Source organism: Apiospora kogelbergensis, assembly GCF_038363985.1.
Source record: "Apiospora kogelbergensis strain CBS 113332 chromosome Unknown utg000006l_segment0_segment0, whole genome shotgun sequence".
NCBI lineage: Eukaryota > Fungi > Ascomycota > Sordariomycetes > Amphisphaeriales > Apiosporaceae > Apiospora > Apiospora kogelbergensis.
Genome location: NW_027117423.1, coordinates 1,388,249 through 1,414,522, shown reverse-complemented (window position 1 = coordinate 1,414,522; position 26,274 = coordinate 1,388,249). Strand labels below are relative to the sequence as shown.

Below are 26,274 nucleotides of genomic sequence, written 5' to 3'. Positions count from 1 at the left end.
AAAGGTGGTGTTCAATCAAAGGTAGCCATCTTCATCTGACTTGGTACTCCGTAGATTATTGGAGTTTCCGGGAACTGCGGGGCAAAAGCGTGCATTAGCGTAGGCCGATAAGCGATAAGCGATAAGAAAAAAAGTCCCCCAAAGAAAACTACAGCGCCCTGTTACTCGCTTAGGTCGAGAGTTTCCCATACCCATACCGACCATCTTCTACACATCGCAACCATGGCTCCAACCGGCAACAAAGTCAAAGGTTCGAAGCGAAAGGAGCCTTCCGCTACCGCGCCTGCTCCGAAAAGCAAGAAGGTGAAGCGCGCCGAGCCTGAGTCCGAACCCGAGATCGAGCCTTCGAGCGACGAGGAGGTCGAGAGCGAGGCCGAAAACGACGAGGATGATCACACCGAATTGAACAAGAGGGTTGCTGCTGCAGAGGCTGAGGAGGGAGAGGACGCACCTGCGAACAACGACCTCCCCGATGGCGGCTCCAATCTCACTTTACCGCCTGTCGCTGATCTCGACGCGGAATCCTTTGCCCAATTGAACCTTTCCGAAAAGACGATGAAAGCGATTGAGGAGATGGGCTTTACGAGTATGACAGCCATCCAAAAGAGAACCATTCCGCCACTGCTAGCTGGAAGAGATGTACTCGGTGCCGCCAAGACTGGATCTGGAAAGACGTTGGCATTTTTGATCCCGGCCATCGAAATGTTAACTGCTCTGCGCTTCAAGCCCAGAAACGGAACTGGCGTCATCATCGTCTCCCCCACGAGAGAACTTGCGCTCCAGATCTTTGGTGTCGCCAGGGAACTCATGAAGCACCACTCGCAAACTTACGGTGTTGTCATCGGTGGCGCTAACCGCCGCGCGGAGGCCGAGAAGCTCTCCAAGGGAGTGAACCTGCTGATTGCGACGCCTGGTCGACTGCTCGATCATCTTCAGAATACTCCCTCCTTCGTCTTCAAGAACCTGCGGTCCTTGGTTATCGACGAGGCCGACCGAATCCTCGAGATTGGTTTCGAAGATGAAATGAAGCAGATTATCAAGATCCTCCCATCGGAGAATCGCCAGAGCATGCTGTTCTCCGCCACACAAACTACCAAGGTCGAGGATCTCGCTCGGATGTCTCTCCGACCTGGCCCTTTGTTCATCAACGTGGAGGAGGAGCAAAAGTACTCTACCGTCGAAGGGCTGGAACAAGGCTACGTTCTTTGCGAGGCCGACAAGCGTTTCCTCCTCCTGTTCTCTTTCTTGAAGAAGAACCAGAAGAAGAAGGTCATCGTATTCTGCAGCAGTTGCAACTCTGTCAAGTACTATGTGGAACTCCTCAACTACATCGACCTTCCCGTCTTGGAACTTCACGGCAACCTGAAACAGCAAAAGCGCACGCAAACATTTTTCGAATACTGCAACGCCAAGTCTGGAGCGCTCATTTGCACGGATGTGGCAGCGCGTGGTCTCGATATTCCTGCAGTAGACTGGATCATCCAGTTCGACCCCCGGATGACCCCCGCGATTACATCCACCGTGTGGGTCGTACAGCGCGAGGAAGCAATGGTCAAGGGCGATCACTCATGGTGAGTTTGCTGGGGAATATGCCATCTTCTTTTAACTGTTCGATTGACTAACCGTGCCACAGTTCCTACAACCCCAGGAAGCCGGGTTCCTTCACCACCTGAAGGAGGCCCGCGTGCCAATCACCGAGTTTGACTTCCCGTCCAACAAGATTGTCAACATTCAGTCCCAACTGGAGAAGCTCGTCTCTCAGAACTACTATCTCAACGTAAGTCCCTCCGAACCATTCTCTTGTAATTTAGCTAACACGTGGGATGCAGAAATCGGCAAAGGACGGTTTCAAAGCGTATATTCATGCCTACTCGAGCCACAGCTTGCGCAGCATTTTCGACGTCAACAAGCTCGATCTCGCCAAGGTTGCCAAGAGCTTTGGCTTCAGCGCACCGCCACGTATCGATATTCAGCTAGGTGCCAGCATGGGCAGGGACAAGGTCCAGGGTCGCAGAGCCTACGGAAGCCAACCCCGACAAGGCCAAAGAGGAGGTCAACGAGGAGGCCGGGGAGGGGGCCGTGGAGGATATGGCCGTCGGGACAACTAGTAATCAGCTAGGTTGTCCGGGCGTTTCTGCGCCGTTACTTCGTGATATACCATAGGCGTTTTGTTGCATGGATTGGCGTTGCGAAACCAAAAGAACCACCCGTAACGAATTATGGGAATTGAATTTATACGATGGTGGACGCCATACTGTGTGTACTTGTTCTGATAGCTAATTGAGTTACACCTATAAAGAAGGATGAATCGGTCACAACCTGTGTTTTCCCCTATCAAAAACCCCTTTCCTAATTTAACTCAGCAGATTCCACACGGCGCACGCCGTGCCCAGCAAAGGCATTAGGGATCGTACCACGTTCAACCGCGTCCATTTCCACAATAGAGCCTCCACGGTCCCGCGGCTCCTGCTGATTTTCTTGTTGTCCTTGGCAGCGCTGCCGCCTTCACCCGCAATCTCGGTTTCAAGCTCGCGGATAGTCGGCATCATTACGACTAGGGTGAAGGGGACAATGGCCAGGGTGAGGGCGCCGGCGGCGGCAAACCCGCGCCATTCGGACGACCCCATCATCTGGTATGCCACGAACCAGTAGCCCAGCGTGGTCGAGGCGCCCAGCGCTGGCATCGTCGCGGCGCCACGCTTGTAGATGCCGTGCCATTGGCGTATGAGGGCGTCTTGCGACACGTCCTGGCGGATTAGGGCAGGCATGCCGAGGAAGGAGATGCTTGCGCCGATTCCTTTTGCGTTATGAGATCAGCTTAAATGGGGATGCAACATGGGAGGAGCGGTTGATTGCGAACGACGTACCGCTTGCGCAGGATCCGGAGATGATGCAGCCGATGACGGCGAGATTGAGTGGTGTGTTTGCAAGCGACATAGTGCCGATTAGGGGGCAACCTGTATATAGATTTGAGATGATATAGATGATCCGGGTGTTTCAATTGGCAATGATTATACACATATGCACTTGTCTAACAACCTCTCATCCATCAAGGAATAGGGCGCTGGCACCGTTTTATACCCTGGCCCTTTTTAGGTCCTACGCTGCCCCAAGGAAGAAAATCTAAAGGAAACCTCGGAACAGGCCAAATCTGCGAGTTATTGTCAAACAAACATACCCAGGATGCTTTGTCCGAGATAGCAAATCAAGTGAAACATGCCAGCTCAAGTGCGTATGACATGAGGTGATCGCCATCCCCGGACATCTCGACTTCCCCGATCGGCGCAACTATGCCACGGGTTGTGCACTAACAAAAATAGCGAGAAGCGGGTATCCTAATATGGTAACAAGCCTAACTGATTTACGGTACTAAACAGCGGGTTGGCTGGTTCAATCCAATCCATCCCCATTCATTCAGATGCCACGGAGACCGAATTTGGTCCGAGTCTTTGACTCGTGTACTCGTAACTTATGAGTACCACGGGTTTGATGTCCCAAGCACCAAGGTTGCGAAAGTGCGGGCTCATATCGGCCGGCACTGCCAGTCAGACGGCGAGGTTTGGCCGCAGCATTGAGTTCGCTAATTCCCCTCACTTTTGGTATGCATTGGCCGCTTCACTTGACGTCAAAGACTCTCGGAAATTCATAGCGCGTCCAATTCATAACTTGATACCTGCTACTTCTTAGAACAACATGATGTCAACTGCATCCCTTCCAATCGCGGTCGGACACCAAGTGGTGAGTACATGAGTACTTATGCAGTAGCAGCCTTCTGCGCCGCCGCAATCGCGGCGCTCACGGGCGACATGTCGGCCAACTGCACCAGGCGCGCCGAGGGCTTCCAACCGAGCTCAACAGGCAAGCGCTCCTCGGCGAGGAAGACGCGGGTGTAGTCCTTGAAAGCGCGCAGCTTCGCGGCGTCGGCCTTGGCCCCCTCGGGGTCGGCGGTGGAGTCGGGGACGTCGCCGTCGAGCATGAGGGTGACGATGAAAGCGGCCTCGCCGCGCGCAGGCGACTGCTGGGCCTCGGTCAGGGGCGCGATCTTCTCTAGGCGGTTGCGCGAGGCGCCCAGGGACGCCGCGCTGATGTACTTGGGGTCCTCGCTGTCGGCCAGCACCGAGTCGATGCGAGAGGGGGACACGGTGTTGCTGTCGTCGGGACGCGCCAGCGACGCGGGGCGCTCGATCCCCACGGTTCGGTTGTCCAGCTGCTTGAGTTCGATGGTTCCGCCCGTCGGGACGCCTAGCGCAGCGAAGGCACCCGCACCTGGGATCAGGCCGAAATCGCGGCTCCAGTTGGTTGCGGCGAGGATGGCGTCGGCAATGTTATCGACGCTGATGTTGCGACCGTTGTGGGGACTGTAGATGGCAGGTAGGTGTGTCAGTAAAGGAGAGCTTCTTGAGGACGGAACGAGCTGGGAGCCGTTAATGCGACTGCACGTACAGGTATCCATGGTTTGCCAGCGTGTTCATCATGGGGCAAGGTCCACGAGAGTCATCTGGCCCCGCGGCTTTCCACGGCTTGATGTTGGCATCGCCGGCCCTGGGTCCAAGTGAAGTCGGGAAAGCGAGTGCGGGAACCGCGAGCAAGATGGAGGAAGAGAAGCGCATCTTAACGAATGTGTGCGGCGTCTAGGCTTGAGTGTTGATTCAAGGAAGGTTGAAGCTCAGGACTAAGGAGCCATTCTCATATCGAGTAAGGCAAGCCCGAATCAGCTTGATATATATATACAATGATACCATCGATCACGGCTGGCCCTTTCCATGATCACCAGCAAGCAGTATGCATCAAAAGAACCAGGTGCAACCTCCCTATGGGAACTTTCGGCTCCATGTTCCAGTTGGCAATGGAACGGGAGGCTCAAATTCCTCCATTGAGAACGAACAGCGGACCACACCAGACTGGCGGTGGACGGGGCCGAAGATGGAATTAATATAAAACCGTCGTAGCGAGGGACTTGCCGGGATCCTCTACCAATGGGAGGCGCTGTGATGACCTGTCCCGGGTTTTGCTTCTTTGCACAAGCCCTCGGGTGTCCTGCCATTTGCCTTATACCCCGCTGAAGATCCGCTAGATCATCCTCCCCAGCAGGCCGCCGTCCCATGTCCGCTAGCGTGCTTGAGGCTGAGCCGCTCCCATCCTCTCAGGCCTTCTGCAGGACCGCTTGAAAAGGAAGTTCCTCGGTGATTGCATCTTCATGCTGCCTTGGTATCAATTCTGCTCAAACCACAAGAAGAGCTGTATAGCACAGCAGAGTGGATAGCATGGCACGCATGGCAATGCTTTGGGGTGTCTGCGGCGTTGGACCACCTCAAGATTGAGCTAACTATCACAAGATCTAGAAGTCACGCACATGCAATGCAGCACAATCTTCAAGGCGGCCAGCCCAACCCACAAGGCTGCCGATTCTGCTAAGACCCGGAACACACCAACCGGCCTAGTAGTCTGATGTTCATTGAACGGCTCGCTAACTGCTTCCGACGTTGCGCATGCACACGGAGAATATGGCTCCGGCCGTTCTGGCCGTCGCCCTGTAAACACCCACTCTCTGCCCACTCCGAAGCTTGGCAACGCAACCTCCCATCTTTTTGTGGTGCGGCGTGCGGCCGCTAATCCGCACATGCAGTGCGTTTTGCTCTTAGCAGAACATCACGATATATAACAGAAACTCCGCTCATGCAGTTCGCCTTGGAAACCCACTACCTCCTCAAAACGAAACGGAGTTCTCTACTTTTCGCTGTCCATCTTTACTCGAAAAGGGAAATAGGTTCGTCCTGCAGCATTTTCTTCTAGACCTTTTGATGGTACGACGGAGGCCTAAATGCAATGCTGGTATTAGTTCGCAGAACCACCTGTGGCATTACCCCCTAACTTTGGTGACCTCTACGTGACTTTCGTTTAGTAGCCGATCATACATTCTCGTTAATCGAAGAAGCCTGAGGCTACCTAGCGGATAAAATGGGTTCTCTTTTTGCGTCCTTTTCTGCTGCTGTGCTGGAAGGGTCGTCCTGTACATATGATGTGAACATCTAAACGCCTACAGCCCAATAAAGGGGCTTGGTATCGGATTCGAGAAGGTTGCACTTCCTGCCATAATTCCTCCATGGTGGTGGCAAGACAAGGTCAGGGATCACCAGGGGAACAAATGCCCAATCTTTATACTACTGGCCCCTCGCCGGAGATCTGATCGTATTCTTTCACTGGTGGTGTTGGATGACGGGTTGGGAGAGCTATGCCAGTCTCCCGTTCTGTCGGCTTAAAACCATTTGCGCGCCTCGCGCAAAGCATGACTAGTCTTTCAGATGCATATACTTTGACCTGTGAAGTCTGTACTTATCTTATATGTAACTCTTACGACAGCGAGATCAACGTTTGTTCCTTCGCCCGATCCCCGGGTAGATCCTTTTACCTTCTTGTTCTTCGTACCATGCCAATCAACACCCTTATCCCCCAATATTGTCGGATCTGAAGAGATGTAATACAATCACTGTCCAGGTCCTTTCCATCAACGTTGAATTCGGATTACGCACTTCTTTCAGCCTTCGTGTGTAATCTATACGAGGATAGAGTCAGGCCACTCCCGATGTTGAGAGCTCCAGGGCGGAGCAACCCCTATTCTGAAGATATCTGTATATTTAGATACCTTATCTGTTCTCAAGGATCAATCAAATAAGTTATTTACTACTAGAGAGTCGCCAGTTTTTTCTAAGTGGATGATTTAGTGTTGCGCAATGAAGCAAAAACCAATAATGAGTCAGGGTTTCACGTCAGGAGGGAAAGTCTACTATTAGTCACCAGTATTCATATTACCCGATGGTCGAATGTTTTTTTCTGCTTATGCTTTCCCAATTCCTAGCCACCTCAGTATGACCGTTTAGATATTGTCGCTTGTCTGTGTGATATTGCTACGCCTTCCCCTGACAGGCCTTTCGGGGTTACGGCATCCCAGGGCAAGGGACCCGCAACACCTACACAAGAAAAATAGCCAGCCCGATAATAACTAATCATTCAGTAAGGTAAACGTGTGCTTTTTTTTAATTGGTCCTTCTGAGATTTCATGAGACACATATAGTTGTGTCGGGCACTGATATGTCAAAGCAACTTACGAAGCCAAATGAGGCAGCAAGTAATCAGGATACTTTTAGAAAATAGCTGACTAACAGCAAAGACATGTCCAGCAATCTATGCAGCTGAAACCATTAATGTGGTGGCTGGGTGTTGTTGTTAGAGTTCAGTATGAACGTTCTACTTAATGTAACCACGACAGCAGGCGATGCTTCCCAAATGCGAGTACGCATCTCTCATAAGCAACACAACGTCTATCACAGTGTGAAGACTTGAACATGTTCTTGAAGCCGATCGAAGGATATTGGATAGTGAATTATGCTAAGTTACAGGTAATTGTACAACATCGACCAGTTGTTGACATAGTGTACAGGAGTGCGCGCTAAGGTAGTAGCGATACCCCTCCTCGATGTGACGAGTTATAAGCCCTCGTGGCTATGGCGAACTCCCTCTTGTCATCATGCAGTCTAAGCACGAGCGCCATCTATTTGGTGTATTGCTGGGCATGTGACTTCATCGATTTGCCGATGTCACCAACCTCTCCTCCCAATTCACTCCGACCATTGTCGTCGGTGCCAGGCGCCAGGATACTGCTGGCAGCGCCGGTCCGCGGCGCGTTCTCAGCGGCCTCGCCAACCTTGTGCGCCATCTGGGACGTCTCCTGTCCGAGCCTGCTGCCGCTGCCGGGCGCGAGCGTGTCGGATGCGCTAGTCGTCTGGGAAGCGCCGCCAAAGACACCCGACACCTTGTCCGCGATGGTGGCGGCGATGCCGCTCGTCTCCTTACCCAGCTTGCTGTCGCCGCGGCTGTCGGTGCCCGGCATTACCGTGTCGTTGCCACTGGTGGTGCCGGCGCCCTCGAAAGCTTGCGATACCTTATTTGCCGTCGCGTCCAGAACCTGCATCGTCGACTGGCCGAAGTCGCTTTCGCCCTTCTTGTTGGTGCCCGGCGTCAGCGTGTCGGTGACGCTGCTACCGGTAGCGGAGTCGCCAGGGCGGCCGGAGCCAAGGCCCATGGCGCGAGCATCATTTGGCTGGAGGGCCTCCTTCACCGTATCCATAATGGTCTTATCGCCTGACATGTTGAGGAAGTGGTGGAGTTACTTGTTGATACTGCTTGTTGGTATATGATTGTATGATTGGTTGTAGGGTGTACAGTGATATGTTGACAACGCGTCTTGAGGATGTGATTTGGTATGAGTTTGTTAGGATGATGAAATTGTCTGAATGGCTGGCAAATTGGAGCAATTGGCTATATTTATGTAGGTTTTCACCCAGAGCATCACTCCCATTTTTGCTACCATACCGTCATCATGGCGTAAAACCTGGTTACAAGGGAGGAGGGGAAAGCCGTAGCTCCCGCCTGCCCGCTGTGCTTTGAAGGTCACCCCACTAGAGCTTCGATGCTACTCCGTCGATGACCTCATAGGCCTTGTCTTGTGGGCAATGTCGGCAGGGTATTATTTGTTTGTCATGCCAAAAAGAATTTCACCTATGCAAGTAGGTAGTTGCTTGCTTGGGTTGGGCCTAAACGGCATGGTTCCCTCCACATAATGAGCCCTCGTAAGATAGCCTGGAGCCGCAAACAATCAAAAACAGCCAATGTTCAGATGTGGAAATACTTGATGGATGATGCTGATGCAGAAGAATCTGCGATGGATGATCATCAAGCACGTAGCCCCCCGCATCTGCAAATACGACAGTGGGCTCCAAAGATCTCACTAACCCCGCAGAGCTCAGCACTGAAGCTGTCAGCCCAGCAGCCCTGTTACAATCCCCAGAAGAACGGCGCCTTGGAAAAATAACGCACGAGATGTGACGTAATTGACGTATTGCACGTCGACCTTTGTTTTCCTGAGGCCACTGATGTAAATTAAGGATGTATCGAGCCACGGTGCCATGGAATCTTCACCGTTACGTTATCGTTATCGACCCTCCGACTCGAGCATGTATGACTTGACTTGACTGTTTGATGATTGAGGCTGAAAGGTGGGGGGCACTAGCTACGGGGAGTTTTGAGACCACCTACCGCCTACCGCCTGCCTCCTGGCCTACACCCTACCACACCACACCTGCTGCCTGCTGTATCTTAGTCAGGGCTCCTTGTGTCGAGCAGGAAACATACACCCTTTCCCTCTTAGATATCACGCTTCTAACTTAAGACCAACCGAGCGCGACCTTCGCACTGCCACCATGGCCACCCAGGAAAGACCAAAGCTCTTCAATTTTGAATGCCTGAAAGGCTTCTTCATGACCCACCCATCAATGAAGCAAGACCCTGCTTACGCGCTTGTACGTTCTTCATCATCACCCTTGAGTGAGGGAAATCTTCGACTAACCAATCACCTGTGATTTCCAGTCGACACACGCCGACCTTGGTTTGATCCCACAATCTTATGGCACGGCAATCGGCTCCGGTGAAGATAGTCAACTCAGCCCTTGGCAATGCTTCGCGAACCATGTGGAGAGACTCAACCGTAACGCCAAGGAGGGTGAGCTGTACAAGGTCTTGTACGTAGGCCGCCATGGCCAAGGCTTTCACAATGTCATGGAGGCGAAGGTGGGCACGCCAGCTTGGGAGGTATGTAGTTTATGAGTGATTGTGTCCATGACTGCGGTGTACTGATTAACGACAATAGAGCCACTGGGCGCTTCTCGACGGGGATGGTGATGCTATCTGGGCCGATTCCGAGCTGACAAACCAGGGGAAGCGGGAGGCTACTGACAATGCCAAGGTTTGGCGCAGATTGATTGAGCAAGAGAATATGCCTTGGCCCGCACTATATTGCAGCCCCCTGCAGCGATGCCTGGAGACAGCGCGCCTCTCTTTCGAAGACCTTGCGGCTTCTAAGGGTAAGATTTACCAGCCAATGGTGAAGGAAAACCTCCGTGAACGTATGGGCCGACATACGTGCGATCGTCGGAGCTCGAGAACCTGGATTCGCGAACACTATCCATCATATCTGATTGAACCGGGATTCACAGAGAAGGATGAACTGTTTGAAGCTGACAGACGCGAGACTGATGAGGAACATGTGTTACGAACACGCATCGCCATGGACGAATTGTTTGAGCATGAGGCCAGCTATTTCGTTTCCATTACGATGCACTCAATGGCTTCACGCATGTTGATGCGGGTGATAGGCCAAGAAGAATATCGCATGTCACCAGGGTCAACCACAGCATTCTTTGTCAAGGCCACTCGAATCTAGATGCGAACTTGAAAAATTGTTTAGATGCTGGTCATCAACCTCCGCTACCTTATAGAATCCTACAATTACAGACCCCAAGTATTTGAGACTAGAAGAAACGCCGGCTACTGGTATTCTACAAAAGAAACCAGGCACATCATCGTCCAGCGAAAGCTGTGGAACATGATTAAAGGCTCGCCATCACACCCTCTGAAGGTCTGACAACCTCTTCCTGATCTCTGTGTTTATCTGTTCGCGCCATACGTCTCTCTCGCCAGAACCAGACAGCAACATATGCTGAACCTGGGCCTAAATAGACAAGCCCAACGGTGACCATGGCTGCATATACAGAGGCCCAGCGCCCTAGACCGGTGTAAAAACACACCTCGGAGACAGTGCCGATGAGGAAAGCCAGATCTGCCAGATACTGTCCAATCGTGGACAGCACTACCGCCGAGGACCAGAGTTGAAACCCGGAACCGACATAGCTGAGGTGCAAAGATGTCAACCCAGCGAAAGCGACAGTGTATAGGACGCAAAGGTAGACGGCATGATGTTCAAAGAAAGCTGAGACGTGGGCAAGTAGATCGGCACCTTCATTTACACAGGGGATGCTCCTATCTGTCCATATGAGCGAGGAGACCGATACCGATAATGTAGCAATGGTTGCAAGAGGGCGCAATGGGCTCGGAACGGCATTAGCAAAGATGATGGCAATGGGGATTACACTGGCTGCGGAAAGGACCATTGGTCTATTTGGCGCAGTGTACTGGAACCTCCCGTTCAAGGAATGGGTAAAGTATGTAGCCAAGAGAAATAGGGGTATGGTTCTCTTCCACCCAAATAGGAAGTCGCCTAGGACCGCCCAAGCAACCGGCCATTGAAGCAAAGACAATGCGTTGTTCCGACGCCATCCTTCGACGAGCATGACGATCAATAGCCCGTTGATGTGGTCAGGTGCCACAGTGAGCCCTGGCAAGCTGGGTATCGCCTGCCCGAAGATGACAGTAGTAAAGGTAGATAGAAGCAGAGCTCCGAAGGCCCCCCATTTGAAAAGGAGACGTACGGGGTCGATCGGCTCTGGGTTGAGGTCGTTGAATCCAACAAGCGCTCGCCTGTCCGGCACTGGCAGCCGCTCGAGCCTTGGCGCGGCGCAATTCCCTTTCATGGCTTGTGCTAACACAAAGTCAAGGCCAAGTTTGGGTATGACATACATATAGAATAACTTCATGAGTGGATGCTGCCAAGATTGCATGGACTGAGCTTGGAACGACTGATTCACAATCGCGGTACTCCTGGGTACCCGGAGCCGTTCGAGCTCACTGAACATCTGTTCAACATGCTTAGGACCTAGGGGCAAACTTGTGTCAAGGTGCGCCGCCAAGAGATTAACAAAGACGGCGGCATCCTCAATACACATTGCCGCCCCCATCCCTGTCACTGGGTGTGTCTTGTGTACAGTGTCTCCGAGCAAGATAATGCGACCAAAGTGCCAATTTTCTAGAGCATATTGCTGCAGAGGAACGTACGCCGACCTGACCCGGTTTCTGTACAGGTCGCCAAACTTGGTCTCGTTCTGTATCAAGTCATTAAAGTGCTTTTCCGCGTGTTCAGTGCGCTCCTCTTCAGTGAAGCGGCGGATCTCGCTACCCGCCAGCTCTTTGGGCAAGACAGTGTTGTGGACGATGTAGGCTCTGTCCTTGCCAGACATGATGGCAATAGTCTGGTCCTTTTGGGCAGTAAGGCTTGCCCCGGGTTGGATCTTCAGCCCCTTGAGCTCGGCGATGCCGAACAGTGCCATCCATTTGCATTTGATCGCTGAACAAGTTAGTTGGTGATCTACCCGCTGCTGGTCGCGACGACATAGATGATGGTCTACTTACAGTCTGGTCCTTCTCCTTTGAAGCAACCCGGCTGCCTCGCATTCCCGAGCCGCCACATTTCGCTGCGAACAAAGCTGTGAACTCCATCGGCGCCGACAAGGAGATCCCCTGTAACGACTTCGCCGCCGTTCAAGGTGAGGGTAACTCCGTCGTCGGATGTATCGACTGTGATGATGGTCTTCCCAGAGTGGATCTTCGACTTGTCCTGGAATTTGTCATATATGTTCTTGATAGCTTGCTGTCGGTCCATAACAACGAGCGGATAGCCAAACACTCGTTCGAAGGTGGAGGACACGCCTTCGTTGGCGGCGTTCGGGCTGCCGTCTGCCCACCAGTCGGCGATGCGCTCCAGCGGGATCGACGTAGATGCGAACTGCTCGTACAGGCCCAGTTGGTCTAGGATGCGGTACGCGTTGGGGAAAATGGCGACGCCGGCACCAATCTGAGGCGCGATGACATCGCGGGCCTCCAAAACCGTGTAGTCGATGTCGAACCGTTCGAGCATGAGGGCCAGGGACAAGCCCATGATGCCGCCGCCGACAATGACCACTTTGGGCCCACGACAGCCTCGTGGCCCATTCTTTTCCGATGTCTCAGCCATCACAGCTGTGATCATGAAGATCTGGAGGTGGATGCAAAGCTGTGCGAAGTAGCAGTAAATCCTATGCGACAATGACTCGACTTAAAGAAGCAAGGAGTACTGCAAGACAGCAACTTGGAGGCACAAGTTCAGGGGGGTGAGTAGTTGTATGCATGAGAGCCTGCGCCAGAGCTCGCTACCAACGAGGCAGTGCATCGATAGCCACAGTGACAGTGATAAGGGGCCGTCAGAGATTGCACGTTGCTTTTTTCTGGGCGCACATAGCAAGGATGAAAGAAATTTCTAACCGGGGCGCACCGTTCGATTGTGCCAATACCGTGTGCCATGTATATGTTGCATTGCAGTTCAGCTAGATCCTCCGGCCTTCTGTGCCGCACGCATTCTGGGGCCGGGCCCTCCATAGCGGAGCGTGGGGGGAGAAGACGGGTAAGTATAAGATCGTCGTTTTAAGTGGCTGTCGAGCTTTCATCCACACCAATGGAATGAGGGGTACGACATTGCAGAGGTACGGCCGACTGAAGGTATAAAAGGCTGCTCAGCTTCATACCGGCCGTCGTATATCATTCATGTTGCCGCCCAGACTATACGATTAGACGGAACTGATTTCGGATCCATGTCGCCGCTGGATGCGGAGGTAGTGGTGCGGAAATAGTCGCATCAATGTGGATAGGGACAGGACGTCGTGCCGCAACTCTATATACTGCTCTACACCCCCTGATTGGGTGGCATTCTTATTATAGCGTGCTCCCCCGGCAAACATCCGCAAAGCTCATCTGGCAGACCCGTCCGGAGGAATCGGAGCATCTCCAGGGTGGGTTTCGCAACGCTCCACCCCACACGGCACTCAGACCCGCGTCCTTTTGTACCAGGGGTTGTATTGCGTCCGTCTGGAGGTGCTTGTAGCCCTTGTGGCGCCATCGGCATCGCATTCACGTTACTATCGCCATGGAAAGAATGCGCGGCTGGAAATTAAGGGTGGATGCCCCGTTGAGCCCGTAGAGTCTGCGCCGCATGAAGTGCTGTGCACAGCTCATATCAAATGAGTGAATATACTTTCTCTGATCATGTATCTAAAGATCCATCTATCACGGGCTTCCCCGAACGTTTCTCGACCGTGTCAAACCTCTGACCATCATCTGTCTATTGACTGTAAGCAACATGGAGTCTCTTACTGGGCCGCAGATCCAGGCTCTTGCCTACGAGCAGTCTCCCATCGAGCCGCAGGGCCTTGCTGCCACCATCCAGGCCGTGACCATCTTCCTGTTAGTCTTCTCGACCATCGTGACGGTCGTAAGGTTTATCATACGCGGATGGAAGACCAAGTTCGAGCTCCTCTGGGGCGTGGATGATTATCTTGCCGTCATTGCCCTGGTAAGCAATTCGCCCCCAAGGCAATCGAAGAGAAGCCCGATCACCTCGTACAGGACACTAACCTCTCACCATCGCAAGAAAGGCTCTCTTCATGGCCGCTAGTGTCTTTATCCTGCTCGCGGTCCGTTTCGGTCTCGGGACGCTCGACAAGGACTTGAACCCACTCGCCATGATTCGCGGCGCCGAGTACCTCTCCTACTGGCAGATGACTTACATCCTCTCGACCACCTTCACCAAGGCGTCCATCGCCCTGGCCCTGATGCGCCTGTCGAAGGACCGCCGATACCGGTACCCGCTCTGGGCCACCATCATTGTCAACTTCGGGTCGTCCGCGGGTGGGCTGATCGCCGTCTTCAGTAACTGTCAGCCCCTGCAGGCGACATGGAACCCGATGCTGGGAACCTGCGGCTCCAAGGAAAAGGTGGCCCAGATCAGCCTCATCGTCTCCGTCTTCCAAATTGTCACCGATTGGTTTTGCGCCCTCTGCCCGCTCTTCATACTGCACGGGCTCCAGATGCCCAAGCACACAAAGTACTCCATCATCGGTCTGCTGATGCTGGGAGGGTTCGCCAGCATCGCGACGATGCTGCGTATCCCGTACTTTAAGTACTACACCATCACCGAGAACTACCTTTGTAAGTTGAGCCCAAATCAGTATTCCGCTAAGATTGGAAGAGTATATCATGCAATCTCCATGGCCAACAACTCATGAGAACTACTTTCACTAATAATGTGTCTCATCTCTGCAGACAATGTTGGCATGACTTGCCTGTGGTCCATGGTCGAGGCCGGCGTCGGACTCATCGCCTGTTCCCTACCTTCTCTGCGTAAACTTGTGACATTCTACAACTTCTCCTACGGAGCACGTTCCCGTGGTACGGATATAGGGTCCCGCAGTCAGTCGGCCGTTCAAGTAAGTCATGATGCCACCATGTGCACAACACATAAGCCCTACATCCAACAAAACATGCAGCGTTTGATTTACTGACTTGAGTACTTGAAACCAGACGGGAAGTCGCAAATCAGAGCGTAAATCGCACCACATGGTCCTTCTGTCCACATTGGATGTCCAGGGAAAGGACCAATCGGCACTGAAGGTTTCAAACGCGGGCGACTGGGACAGACTGGATGATGATGCTTCAAGTATGGAGCGTATTGTTGGAGACAATGGCCGCGATGGGGCAAGATGGGAGTCCAACGGCCACCGGCGTGACATGGTGTAAGCACTGATCTATATCGCTTATCATCACAAACCATATCAAGGGGTACGGCACTTTCCACTGAGACAGATAAGAATTGGCTATTATCACCAAGCAACAACATGTTTTCATTATGTACCACTGTAAAATTCCGTCACTTATCTCATAAAATACACATATCAAAAAGGAAAGCCCATTGCGATCATAGCCTGAGCTAATTTGTGGTGGAAACTAACAATATGCAGGTGGCGGCGGGCTCATCTGGTCATGCAGATCCTGTGAGGAGGCCCGCGTTGTTTCGTCACGGTTGTCACCAATGACGGCGCTCTGTCGGACGAGGCCCCCTCTGCTGCGGCGCAGCTCACCTTGGTGGTCGTGAAGAGGAACCACAACAAATCTTTGGCGCGACTCTCGCTCGTATTGCGGAAGTACAACCCCATCGTATGCCGGAGGCGGCGCCAGTTCGGCTTCCAGCCGCGCAATATCTTCATCGGCCTGACGGTTATGAGCGGCCTGCATTCGTTGCCGCCTTTGTTGGCGCAGCGGCTCGCTCTCTCGCTCGTTCTGCTCGGGCCACGACAGCTTTCCTTCGCGCAGAGGGAATAGGCCAACGTACTTGACCAGAGCCTTGCGAAGTATGCCGCCACTCCCAGCCCTCCTATTCTCGACAGAGGAGGATGAATCACTCGAAGATGAGAAATATGGTGACAGAGTAGATTCCGAAGGTGAACTGGAAATGGCGATGACAGAGCCGGTTCCCGAGGCCTCCGCGTTAGTTGGAATGCTGAGATAGCGCAGGAAAGCCCTAACGAGGAGCTGGAGGCACCCGTGTACAAAGATGAGCGGTAACGCGAGCGAGAAGAGGGCCAAGAACCCGGCCGATTGCTGCGCCCACGTCCATTTGGAAGGGGATGGGTACATTCGGCTGTTGTAGCGGAACGTGGCACTCATGGCGACGACAAAGATGAGGCAGACATAGAGCACGACTCCCATGGAGACAGCCACGATATTATCAAGTTCCGGCATGTCCACGGGCCCGGCCTCGGACGGGGAAGTAGAAGAATGGGATGCAGCAAAATAAGGAGGAATGGGAAGGTATTGGCGAGGAAAGAGTGTGGGGGTCATGGCATCGGTGGCGTTGCGGCTCGCCAGACCCTGGAGGATATCCGGTGACAAGGGGGCCATGACGTTGATGGTGTTTGTTTGGTGTAATTCGTTCTGAAAGAGATACTCAGTATAGTGATTTATCGGTTGAAAGATTTCTATTTGAGAAACTGGTCGGGGTAGAATGTTTTTTTATATACTGTAACCTGGTGTATCTCCGAAACTGGACAACCGTCAGGGGCGTCCTACCGGAATTACCAAACGTCAGAATCTGCTAACTTTGGCTCCCTGAACCTTGGCTCAAAATAATCGTCTCGGGCGATATTGAGTGCATCCGTTCCACCCATTCCGCAAACGCAATAATGAACTATATTTACTACATAGAGGGCTCCCCAAAATTCGATACTTATACTCCTCCATAGTATACGTGTAACCCGGCCCAGCCCTCAGGGGCTTAGCATGGAAACGGCTACCCCGAGTGAGGTAAACCCACGAGCGACATCCATACGTGTAGCGATGTATCGAGTATGAATCACGTGTTACAGTGACAGATGCACCTTCCTTCTTCGGGTGTCGTAAGCTGAGTCATCGCTTCTTCGTTGCTGCATGATGGCTTTCAAGACCGGCGCGAACAAACTCTTGTCAGAAAACACATTCCAACAAATATTTGTGGCCGTTGTCCTAATTTCTACAGTACTGATCTCCGTTCTGCGCAGAGATCACGCAACGCCATGGCCTCAAACATCCCTCTGCCGCGCATCGTGCAGCTCGCCAATACCATCAGCGAAGCCGTGACTAAGATGCAGGCAGTGCTATCTGCAAAGGGGATTCCGCCACCCAGCTTTGACGAGGAGCACGAATTCAACCTTCCTCTGGAGACCACCCACGACCATAATATCGTGCTTGACGCTACGGCCGAGCTCCATGATCTGATGCTGGAGCCCTTGAACCTGATGTACCAACATGGTGGCGTAAGTAGTATCCCCTAAGAGTGGAAGACACAGACAGACTGACAGCGACCATGATATTCCAAAGCACAACAATTCCTTGTGCCTGCAGGCCATCGCCGAGTTCAAGATTGCTGATTTGGTCCCGTCGGGCGGTCAAGTATCGTTTGGCGAGATTGCAAACCAGACGCCCTTGACGGAACAGATGACCGCTCGCTTGCTCCGACATGCCATGACTATGCGTGTTTTTCGAGAGCCCGTTCCGGGCATGGTGGCTCATACGGCCGCTTCCAAGGCGCTTCATCACTCGGCGGCCAGTGACTGGTTGCAAGCTGGCACTACGGAAATGTGGCCAGCGGCTACCAAGGTCGGTAATCTAAGGGAAAAGGAGTAACCGTGATCCCACAACAGTTCAGAATATTGTACTCACTTGTCATAATTGTAGACGGTTGGAGCCCTCAAAGAATGGCCAGCGTCTCAAGAACCAGATCAAACAGTAAGTCGGTCCCATCAAGCCATGGCCGAACACAACTGCTGAACACTACTATAAATAGGGTTACGTTCTATCGAACAAGAGTTCGGCAACACTCTACGACGTCCTTGCTCAAGACGCTAAGAAGGCCGAGCTCTTTGCCAAAGGTATGGCCGTCTTCTCCGCAAGACCGCAGTTTAGTCTGTCGTATATCACGGACCATTACGACTGGGCATCGCTCGGCCAGGCTCACCTGGTCGACCTCGGAGGCTCCCTGGGACACGTTTCCATTGCTTTGGCGACCAAATTCCCCAATCTCAGCACCATTGTCCAGGACATGGAGAGTGTTCTCGAGAACGTTACGGCCCCGAAGCAGCTAGGAGACCGCTGTCGCTTCATGGCTCACGACTTTTTCGCGCCGCAACCCGTCAAAGGGGCCGACGTGTACTTCTTGCGTTGGATCTTGCACAATTGGTCCGACAAGTACTGCATCCTGATCCTCCGCGCTCTTCTTCCGGCCCTTCGTCCCGGGGCGAGGGTCATAATTCAAGAGATTCTCATGCCGGAACCGGGCGCCATTGCCATGTGGAAAGAGAAGAGCTTGAGGTATGTTCAGGCGTCCATGTTCACGCTAGTATTGTTTCTGACCTATTGGTGTCGCGCAGATCTGACGATCTGAGCATGGCGGCTGCTTTTAACGCACAGGAAAGAACGGTGGCAGAGTTCAGTTCTCTTGTGAAGCAGGTTGACGTGGGCTTTGAGCTTCGCGATGTGATTGAGCCTCCAGGTTCGGCACTTGGAATGCTTGAGTTTGTGTGGCGAGGACCAACCTAGTAGAAGAATGGTTAAATATTGTCGAACGTCAGATGGCACGTTGTGTATTTTGCTCGCGGTGCTTTGGCTATAGAACCAGACCTTGTTCTATATCGTGGCGGCCTCTAGCCAAGCACAAGCCATGACAGTCAGTAGTATCCTTGAGTACCAGCGTATGTTACGTACAACTCCGTAATATTTCTAGATAGGGAGAATGACTCGGTAAAGGTTTGAGGAAAACTGTGGCCCCTGGAATCTTGATGTCCCATTTGGTGTTTATCGCTGCACCAGCATGGGCGAAGATCGTCAGAGTAAAGGCGATTGGCTAGCTGGCTGAACGGTAGATACAACGGGCCTTTTTAACATGGCATCAAGCTAACAACCTGCTGACAACCCCGTCCAAAGCCGAGTGTATAGTTCCTGGATGAGGTCCAGCTTTGTATTACTCCCCTCTAAAAGGCACATAGACTTCTAATCTTGCCATTACCTACCAACGGTTAGACCAGCCGGTCTCGAGCAATGCCCAACGACACCTTGGGCTATTGATATGACTTAGTAACAAGCGTCTCCCAGCTCGAGACGGGTTGACACATTGTCAGCCGCGACGCGATAGCATAGCAAATTGATCCGGCCCTGTAAGGTTCGGAACATTCGGTATCTTGGAATCAAGATGAATAAACTCGGGGCCTTTGTGTGTCGGTGGCTTGAGTCCTGCGGCTTGATTCGGCAAGTATATCATCTACTCAACACTCCTTTGTTGAATACAAGTACGCTGTCCTTTCACTCTAGCGCCTATCGTATGAGATCGTGAATTCATCGGTCCCCGTCATTTGTGCAAGGGAGGCCTTGTAGAGAGACCAAGCCCTTGAAGGTCTCTGCACTGGTGTGGGCGGTGTCAGGGTTATCGGCCACAAGGGTTGGGCTCACCCCAGCCATAGCACGAAGAGATAATATGGATGACCAAGGATGAGCAAAGGGGCCTTACGCACAAAGCGAGAATTCATGCTGGCAATAGAGTACAACCACAAAGACTCCCCGAAATAACAGTCATGGTGTGAGTATTCATACGAAACAATCTATATGGAAAAAAGGAAATATCTATCTGAAAAAATAGCGACAGAGAGGCGTCCATCCAAGTAACCGCCTACTGCAATGGAGAAAGGCAAGGCATAATCTCAGCAATGGACGCTGGCCCATCAGCAAAGGACATCACCCACAAGATATCATATTGCTGCTTCCCAATCTTCTTTAACCAGCCAAAGGAATGAAGAATGTCAACGTCTGCGATCGAGCTCAGGGAAGTCCTCATCTCTCCATGCCCGGGGCTCCCTTGAGTCCGAGGTTATGGTACCCCCCTCATTGGCCTCTTTGCGCCGAATTTCCCTCTTGACCCAGCGCCTCTCCCTCTGTTTGATCCCTTTGGGCGACGTAGACAGGTAATCATCGTCTATCGGCCGGACAATAGGATAGACCCTCTCGGATACCAACGCGGAGTAAGTTGAGTTAATATCATTTGTGCAGACACTAGTGAAGGGAGCCATTGAGTCGTCGTATTGAATGAGATATTTTGTCGTAGCTGTCAGCCGCAGAGATATAAACATCGAATCTGATACAGATGACGAGTCAGTAAAAGCCCTTCATAAACCAAGCTCTGTATATTGGTCTCTCACCCACTGACTGGATTATTCTTCTTGGAACAGAAATAGACCCTCGTCTCCGAATATGCTCTCAGGGCTCTTCCCTTTCGAGCTGATTGATACGTTTGGGGTTCTCCAGACGACTTTTCAACATCAGACGGTATCAATGCGACAAAGCTATGCAACAGGGCACTCCGTCTCAGATGGGTGCTCGGGGAGATATGAATTCTGCCTATACGTAGAAGCCTCTTCCACCAATGTTCGCCAATGGGGCCATATATATATATATATATATCGATACACGTTAGGCTGAAGAAATGAGAGACGCCCAACGTGTGCCGAAATAGGCCTCAATAGCTAGTTTTTGAGTTTTGATCTTCATCCTCGTTGAACACGTATTCGATATTGCCATGCGAGGCCCTTTTTTGAACGTGTATGCAACGCCGCAACCATGTCAATAACAATATAGGCCTCAAATTAATTAGTAAGAGGCGGTTGTAAAGCCTCGGATCATTTCCAGGCCTACCACATGCGGGGGGGCTTGAATTACCGGGGGGCTATGTCATATCGGCTGACGCCCAAGGCAGACCATCAGCCACTGAAATCGACTCAAGGCACCTTTTTACACAGACACACTGGATTGCAAGAGCATCTGCCTTCCTTAGGCTTCATGACTTCTGCAAAGTTGAATTACGAGCAAGGCGATGGTCAATCCTGAATCGGAAAGCGACATAGTTGAATTGAGAGTATGCAACGACTACTTGGGCTATGTCCCTCCGCAGCTTCTTTCTTTTCAAATTTTTCGGTCAAGTTTATGTATTTTCAAGTGTTTTCCTTTTTCTTTCTACCCCCTCTATTTTCCTCTCTTTTTTCTCTTTTTTCCCTTGATGTAACGGTTAGACATGTGGGCGAGTCAACGCCCAAATGCAGAAAGTCTGCAATATCGCAGAGCGACAGATACTAGGCAGTCGAATTACTGCTCTGCTGTAGATAAAAAGAACCCAACGAAAGCTGGCGACGGCGGGGGAGAAGGGTGCCAAAAGGGCACTTCTACTGGTGGTAGCGCTCCCTTACCCCTGTCCTGACACCGCAGCTGACCGATTGTGTTGGGTTCCAAACGTAATGATGGTCCAAGGCAATCATGTAGATCGCCTGGGGCGTCCCGGTGGGCCATGATGCCCTGTAGTGCATCCAGCAACATGCTGCAGATGCGCCGACGCAGAGCATTCAGCCCTGCTGCAGTAGCACTCAAAGGGATGGCGGGGGGGGACACCTGCTCAGCAACTTTGTTGCACCGCGACCGCTGGCGTCGGCTTCCGAGGTGGTGCCTCAGATAGTTGTCTTTTGCGCGGACAGTTGTAGCCGCATGAGCATTTGTAACGGTTGGTGCTCGCGTTCTGTCCGCCGTGCACCGTACTCGTGTGTCTCTTCAAATCATTGCCCTTCTTGAAGGTCTTCCCGCACCGTTTACATCGGTGCTGATGTTCAGAGCTTCTGCTGTCGGAGCTAGATGGAGTCGACGGGAAGGGGGAGCTGACGTCTTCAGTGATGTCTGAGGGGGTCTGGGGAACTAGCGGGGGGCGTCTGGGGGTGGCAACGATTGGCCACAACCCCCGCACAATAGGTGTCCCATGGATTGATTGTTGGTTGCGGATCTTGGAGATACGGCAGCTGAAAGTCGAAGTTCTCTTGTAGTAGAGAACCATCCTGATCTTCCCACGAAAAGGAGTAGCTTGGCGGAGGCGTTGCTGATAAAATGCAATCGGTGAGGCTCGAGCCCAAATAGCTGACGGAATTGTGTGAAAAGAACCCCGGGAGACTCGGGGGAAGTGAGATCTGGTGCCCTTCTGCGGGTGGATTGGCGACGGCACCGAGACTCATGTAGATATGTAATCCGTCGCCTGATATGATATCCCGTAACGAATAGTCGTCCATGTCTAGCCGCTTGATTGATGCTTACCAAAGCATCTGTCAAGCAAGCAAGCAACCTATTACGCCCATGAGTTTTTGATTTGCTTGAGGTTTCCATCATCATTTACACGAACTTGTGGGTAGAGTAATCAGAAGCCTCGAGATGGCCGAGTGAAGTGATACAGCTGAACTTGTGTGAGGGTCGCGGCTTGACTCTGCATGATAAGCGACCAGGTCAGTCAGTGTTCTTCTCTGGATACACCTCAACTCTGGGTCATTGAGTACTTACACTTGTCATAAGCCCATCGCACATAGCAGAGCCTTGGGTTGCCAGACGAGTTGTAACCTATACGAGTGACTGTCAGAGGGTGAGTAGTAGGGAAGAGATTGGGCGAGCAGGGTTAGATGTATAAATGTGTGCCATTACACTACAGGAATGTAACCATATATAAACGATACAAATCTCTGAGGCCTAGGCATCAGCGAGGCACCCCAGAGGCCCTTTTCCTCATAATTACACAGTGGTGTAACTCCTAGTCTTACCTACTCTGGCATCGCCGCCTCCAACCAAGCATGCAGTTGACAGGTTTGTTGGGAGATGCCCCGATGACCTCCGACCCTGGCCTAAGCTTTGTAGAAGAAAAGCACACCGAGCGGCACCGGTGACATTCTGGCTTGCGTTACAGTAGATCACCACTCGCGGGGTAGAAAGCCTTTCGATAAATGGCCTCGGAGGTGGGAGGTGGGCAGTGTCAGCACCGTCAAACCAATCAGACCAGCAAAAAGGGGGCGTTGAGAGTGTAGATAATGCCTTACAAGCAAAGCGTCACACAATTGGCGATTACCTTGCGCATCATCGTCTCTCGACTCTCTGGAATCAACTTTGAATTGTGCTGTTCTCTAGCCAATACGGGTCTCGCTTGCAGACGCAACCGATATCAATTGTACCTGTATCAAGCTTCTGGCAATACCCGGCGGGCCGGGCCACGCGATCGATCGCACTTCTGAGGGTTCTATCCAGACCCTTCAAGCTGCCCGGGCTTCGGGGCTTGTCAATGAATGGCATCGTGCTGGCAGACTTGGGACAGCTGTTAGCGGATGTGGCGGCATGCAGCTAGGCAGAAGTGGGCTGTTCCGAGAGACACACATAAAGCTGACAGTATTTGCCAAGAGCCTCAAGCCAGTGTGCGCGCGCCGTTCTGACCACTGCTGTATCTGTAGAATCAGAGAATTGGCGGCTAGCAAGGCCATCCGTCATAGATCCTAATTCGGATACAGACACATGACATGACTGGTAGTCTCAAATAGTCACACTCAAATGCCTTGAAAACGCTGCCAGCTATTTGGATCCATATCATAATTAAGGTGCCTCGACAACTCAGAAAGTGGTGTCTAGAATTGAGGGGTCCATGTTTTGGAGATATTGGTCAAGCAAGACCTATTTGGATAATCAGAAATTGAATTGCCAGGCGTGACATGATAGCAATGACAAAAGAAGGAAAGAGACAAGTTAGACTTACCCAATCAATATCTTCAGACCCATCAATCATATGGGATACAACACCTGCGTAAGGTAGCTCTCCATTTGCAGAAAAGTCCAATCCCTCAGGCGGAGTGTTATGGGCCACGAAGAGACTGATATCCTTCTCCGCCACCTTCTTGATCATCAGGTCGAGTGCCAATGCCGCAATGTTAGCCTCAGGAAAGATTGCGCTATTGGCCGCCCATATCCGCTGGGAGACCTGCAGCGCTCTGTATTCCTTGCCGGCGAGCTCTCGGTATTCCGTCTCTCGATCCGGCATCTGCTGGCTCCGGCATCGCATGCGGACGGATAGATCCAGGGCGACCACCATAGCGGCTAGGAGAAAGTCGTGGACCGGTAGCGCTGCAAACATGCGTCCGTCTTCATACAAACGCCCACCGGGCTCGCAGGCCCCGTGGACCTCGGCCTGGCGGGAGAGGATTTCAAGCGCCGCCCGTACGCAGGCGTGCCGCGAGGGCTCAAATTCTGGGCTTTGCTGCCCATAGCTGATGTAACGCCGATGGAGTATGACGAGCCCTTTCAGATAGAGGAGCTCTATCGTGAATCTTTGCCAAATCAGAACAGCGTGATCGAGAAACGACTGGTTGATAGCTCGTTGTTTCAGAAGTTCCGGTACCGCCTTATATGCCTCGTTCATCTCGCTGTCGAGCGACAGGGCATCGGCATATGGCCCAACGCAGATTGACTGTGTGTAAGCAACAATCTTCCTGAAGACCATCATCACGCCGGACTTGACAATGACGTATAGGACAGGTGTCTGTTCGTTAAGTGGCCTCGATGGGGGCAATACCTCCATGTCGACACGGAGATCCGAATCCTCCAAATTTCGAGGCACACTCGTATCGCAGTAGCCGTTAGGGATCATACTGGGGAACCCTAGCTGGTAGGACAGTAGCGCATCTATCTGTGAGATATTGAGCCAGAGTCGCCGTCGCATCTCGCCGTCATACGGCGAAATACCCGCAAGCTTGCTTGGATCGCGGTGGTACCCCATGCGAAACGCCAGCCGAATCACGGTTCCCATCTCAAACCACATGTCAACAGGTGCTACATCGAAGGAGAAGAAGCAACTCTGGAGATGGAGCATAAACGCCTCGAGCGCGTATGCGTTGGCGGTCGTGTATCGCCCCAGGACCAGGCATTGCACAGTGGTTTGCTGTAACACGCTTATCTGAGGCACTGAACCGTCGGGCTCTGTGATGTTCAGCACCTGTCGCAAGCTTGCAGCGATGCCTAAAATGGAAAATAACAGAGCCACCCATAAGGGGGATGCTGTTGAGGGTGATACCCAGAATGATGTATACTAGAGTGTTCATGAGTAGAAGATAAATGAAATGTGTTCAAGAATGCTGCAGACTTACCTCGGCCTGAAACTTGGCAGGGTGCACGATACCTTGACAGATCGTTAGCAATCAGTTTCCCTTCTCAGTCCACAACAGATTTCCCATACCCAAGACCATAAAACGGGCATTGAAATACCAAGAGACCAGCCTGTCGCATGTAGATCGAGTAGGCAACGCGCTCAGAGCATCGTTGAGACTCAGGGTCTGAGTTGGCAGAGACAGGAAAGTGGCGTCTGGCGTCATATGGTTGGCGTCGAGCGCCATGCCGCTGTGTCCCCTGGATTGATTTGGAACGGACAAGTGCTCCCGTACCTCCTTAATATCGTCGAGAATGGATAGCCAGTGACTGGGGTCGATATAATTCACTTGACCGTCGCTCGTCTTCTGGAGATTAGGGGTTTCTGGGGAAGGTGGCGCATCTTTGCTTGATCTGCTGATACTAACATGTGATGCAGGTGGTTCGCCATGTTCCGCAACGAGTGGTGCGTTTGTAGACCTAACAGTGTTGACGGGCATTGGAAGTCCCTCACTACCCGTGCTGTTGTTTTCGCTCACGGCTGATGGACTGGTTTGTAAAGGAGCTTCTCCGGCCAGAAAGGACGACACAAGACTCTCGAGGGCATTCAATCTGTCTCTCATGTCCCGCGACTTGTTGGGCCCGGGCCTGGTTCGACTGGCATTGGGCGCATAAACACAAAGGGAGGATTTCCCACGCTTGTTGCAGGTGTCGCATGGTAGACTGCGGTTGCACTTCAACCTAGAGATGTGTATGATGAGCCCACCGATATCATGACGTTGCTAGGCCAATTCATACGTACTTGCGTGTCCGACAAGGTTCACAGGAGACGGGCGGCCGGTTGCGCTTCTCGACTCTCTTGACAACTCCTTCCATAGTAGCCATAGGGGTTACATGTGATGTTCAATAGTAACACTGTTTGTTGAATGTGATGTGTAGAGAGCAAAGCCAGTTGTCATGCAGTTAGCCTCGCGGAGATAATATTAAAACCGCCCTCTTCGTGCCGCGAAAGGATGATGACCCACTCACTATATCCGACCCAATCAGTCTGATAGATCGCAATTCAGGGGAATTTATGCACTGACTAGCATGTATAGCGTTCGTGCATAACGATTTGTGCACCTGGGCCCAATATCTCCGTGTGTATCGAGCGGTGGTCGAATGGTATATAAAATGATG

The 26,274-nt window shown here is 52.2% G+C and overlaps 10 protein-coding genes across 10 annotated transcripts; 5 read left to right on the top strand and 5 right to left on the bottom strand.

Moving 5' to 3' along the window:
* Positions 1-222: 222 nt before the first annotated feature.
* PG998_009297 (putative ATP-dependent Helicase) lies at positions 223-2,108 on the top strand (the record flags this gene model as incomplete). The annotated part of the gene is made up of 3 exons (XM_066876113.1): positions 223-1,551; positions 1,634-1,777; positions 1,830-2,108. 3 exons carry the CDS (start codon positions 223-225, stop codon positions 2,106-2,108), a joined length of 1,752 nt encoding a protein of 583 aa, XP_066728269.1.
* A 246-nt stretch (positions 2,109-2,354) lies between these two features.
* On the bottom strand, positions 2,355-2,937 carry PG998_009296 (uncharacterized protein; the record flags this gene model as incomplete). Its single annotated transcript, XM_066876112.1, has 2 exons — positions 2,355-2,797; positions 2,868-2,937. The coding sequence occupies 2 exons, from the start codon at positions 2,935-2,937 to the stop codon at positions 2,355-2,357; spliced, it is 513 nt and encodes a 170-aa protein (XP_066728268.1).
* Positions 2,938-3,754: 817 nt separating this feature from the next.
* PG998_009295 (sterigmatocystin biosynthesis peroxidase stcC) lies at positions 3,755-4,610 on the bottom strand (the record flags this gene model as incomplete). The annotated part of the gene is made up of 2 exons (XM_066876111.1): positions 3,755-4,358; positions 4,444-4,610. 2 exons carry the CDS (start codon positions 4,608-4,610, stop codon positions 3,755-3,757), a joined length of 771 nt encoding a protein of 256 aa, XP_066728267.1.
* A 2,915-nt stretch (positions 4,611-7,525) lies between these two features.
* On the top strand, positions 7,526-8,143 carry PG998_009294 (uncharacterized protein; the record flags this gene model as incomplete). Its single annotated transcript, XM_066876110.1, has 2 exons — positions 7,526-7,572; positions 7,645-8,143. The coding sequence occupies 2 exons, from the start codon at positions 7,526-7,528 to the stop codon at positions 8,141-8,143; spliced, it is 546 nt and encodes a 181-aa protein (XP_066728266.1).
* Positions 8,144-9,257: 1,114 nt separating this feature from the next.
* On the top strand, positions 9,258-10,276 carry PG998_009293 (histidine phosphatase superfamily; the record flags this gene model as incomplete). The annotated part of the gene is made up of 3 exons (XM_066876109.1): positions 9,258-9,356; positions 9,424-9,645; positions 9,704-10,276. The coding sequence occupies 3 exons, from the start codon at positions 9,258-9,260 to the stop codon at positions 10,274-10,276; spliced, it is 894 nt and encodes a 297-aa protein (XP_066728265.1).
* A 166-nt stretch (positions 10,277-10,442) lies between these two features.
* Positions 10,443-12,739, bottom strand: PG998_009292 (FAD binding domain protein; the record flags this gene model as incomplete). Its single annotated transcript, XM_066876108.1, has 2 exons — positions 10,443-12,073; positions 12,139-12,739. The coding sequence occupies 2 exons, from the start codon at positions 12,737-12,739 to the stop codon at positions 10,443-10,445; spliced, it is 2,232 nt and encodes a 743-aa protein (XP_066728264.1).
* Positions 12,740-13,897: 1,158 nt separating this feature from the next.
* Positions 13,898-15,333, top strand: PG998_009291 (uncharacterized protein; the record flags this gene model as incomplete). Its single annotated transcript, XM_066876107.1, has 4 exons — positions 13,898-14,110; positions 14,193-14,745; positions 14,860-15,023; positions 15,118-15,333. The coding sequence occupies 4 exons, from the start codon at positions 13,898-13,900 to the stop codon at positions 15,331-15,333; spliced, it is 1,146 nt and encodes a 381-aa protein (XP_066728263.1).
* A 207-nt stretch (positions 15,334-15,540) lies between these two features.
* PG998_009290 (uncharacterized protein) lies at positions 15,541-16,494 on the bottom strand (the record flags this gene model as incomplete). Its single annotated transcript, XM_066876106.1, has 1 exon — positions 15,541-16,494. One exon carries the CDS (start codon positions 16,492-16,494, stop codon positions 15,541-15,543), a length of 954 nt encoding a protein of 317 aa, XP_066728262.1.
* A 650-nt stretch (positions 16,495-17,144) lies between these two features.
* PG998_009289 (uncharacterized protein) lies at positions 17,145-18,666 on the top strand (the record flags this gene model as incomplete). The annotated part of the gene is made up of 5 exons (XM_066876105.1): positions 17,145-17,384; positions 17,449-17,727; positions 17,806-17,856; positions 17,915-18,438; positions 18,498-18,666. 5 exons carry the CDS (start codon positions 17,145-17,147, stop codon positions 18,664-18,666), a joined length of 1,263 nt encoding a protein of 420 aa, XP_066728261.1.
* A 4,905-nt stretch (positions 18,667-23,571) lies between these two features.
* On the bottom strand, positions 23,572-25,971 carry PG998_009288 (uncharacterized protein; the record flags this gene model as incomplete). The annotated part of the gene is made up of 5 exons (XM_066876104.1): positions 23,572-23,631; positions 23,714-25,039; positions 25,098-25,129; positions 25,187-25,836; positions 25,898-25,971. 5 exons carry the CDS (start codon positions 25,969-25,971, stop codon positions 23,572-23,574), a joined length of 2,142 nt encoding a protein of 713 aa, XP_066728260.1.
* Positions 25,972-26,274: the final 303 nt, after the last annotated feature.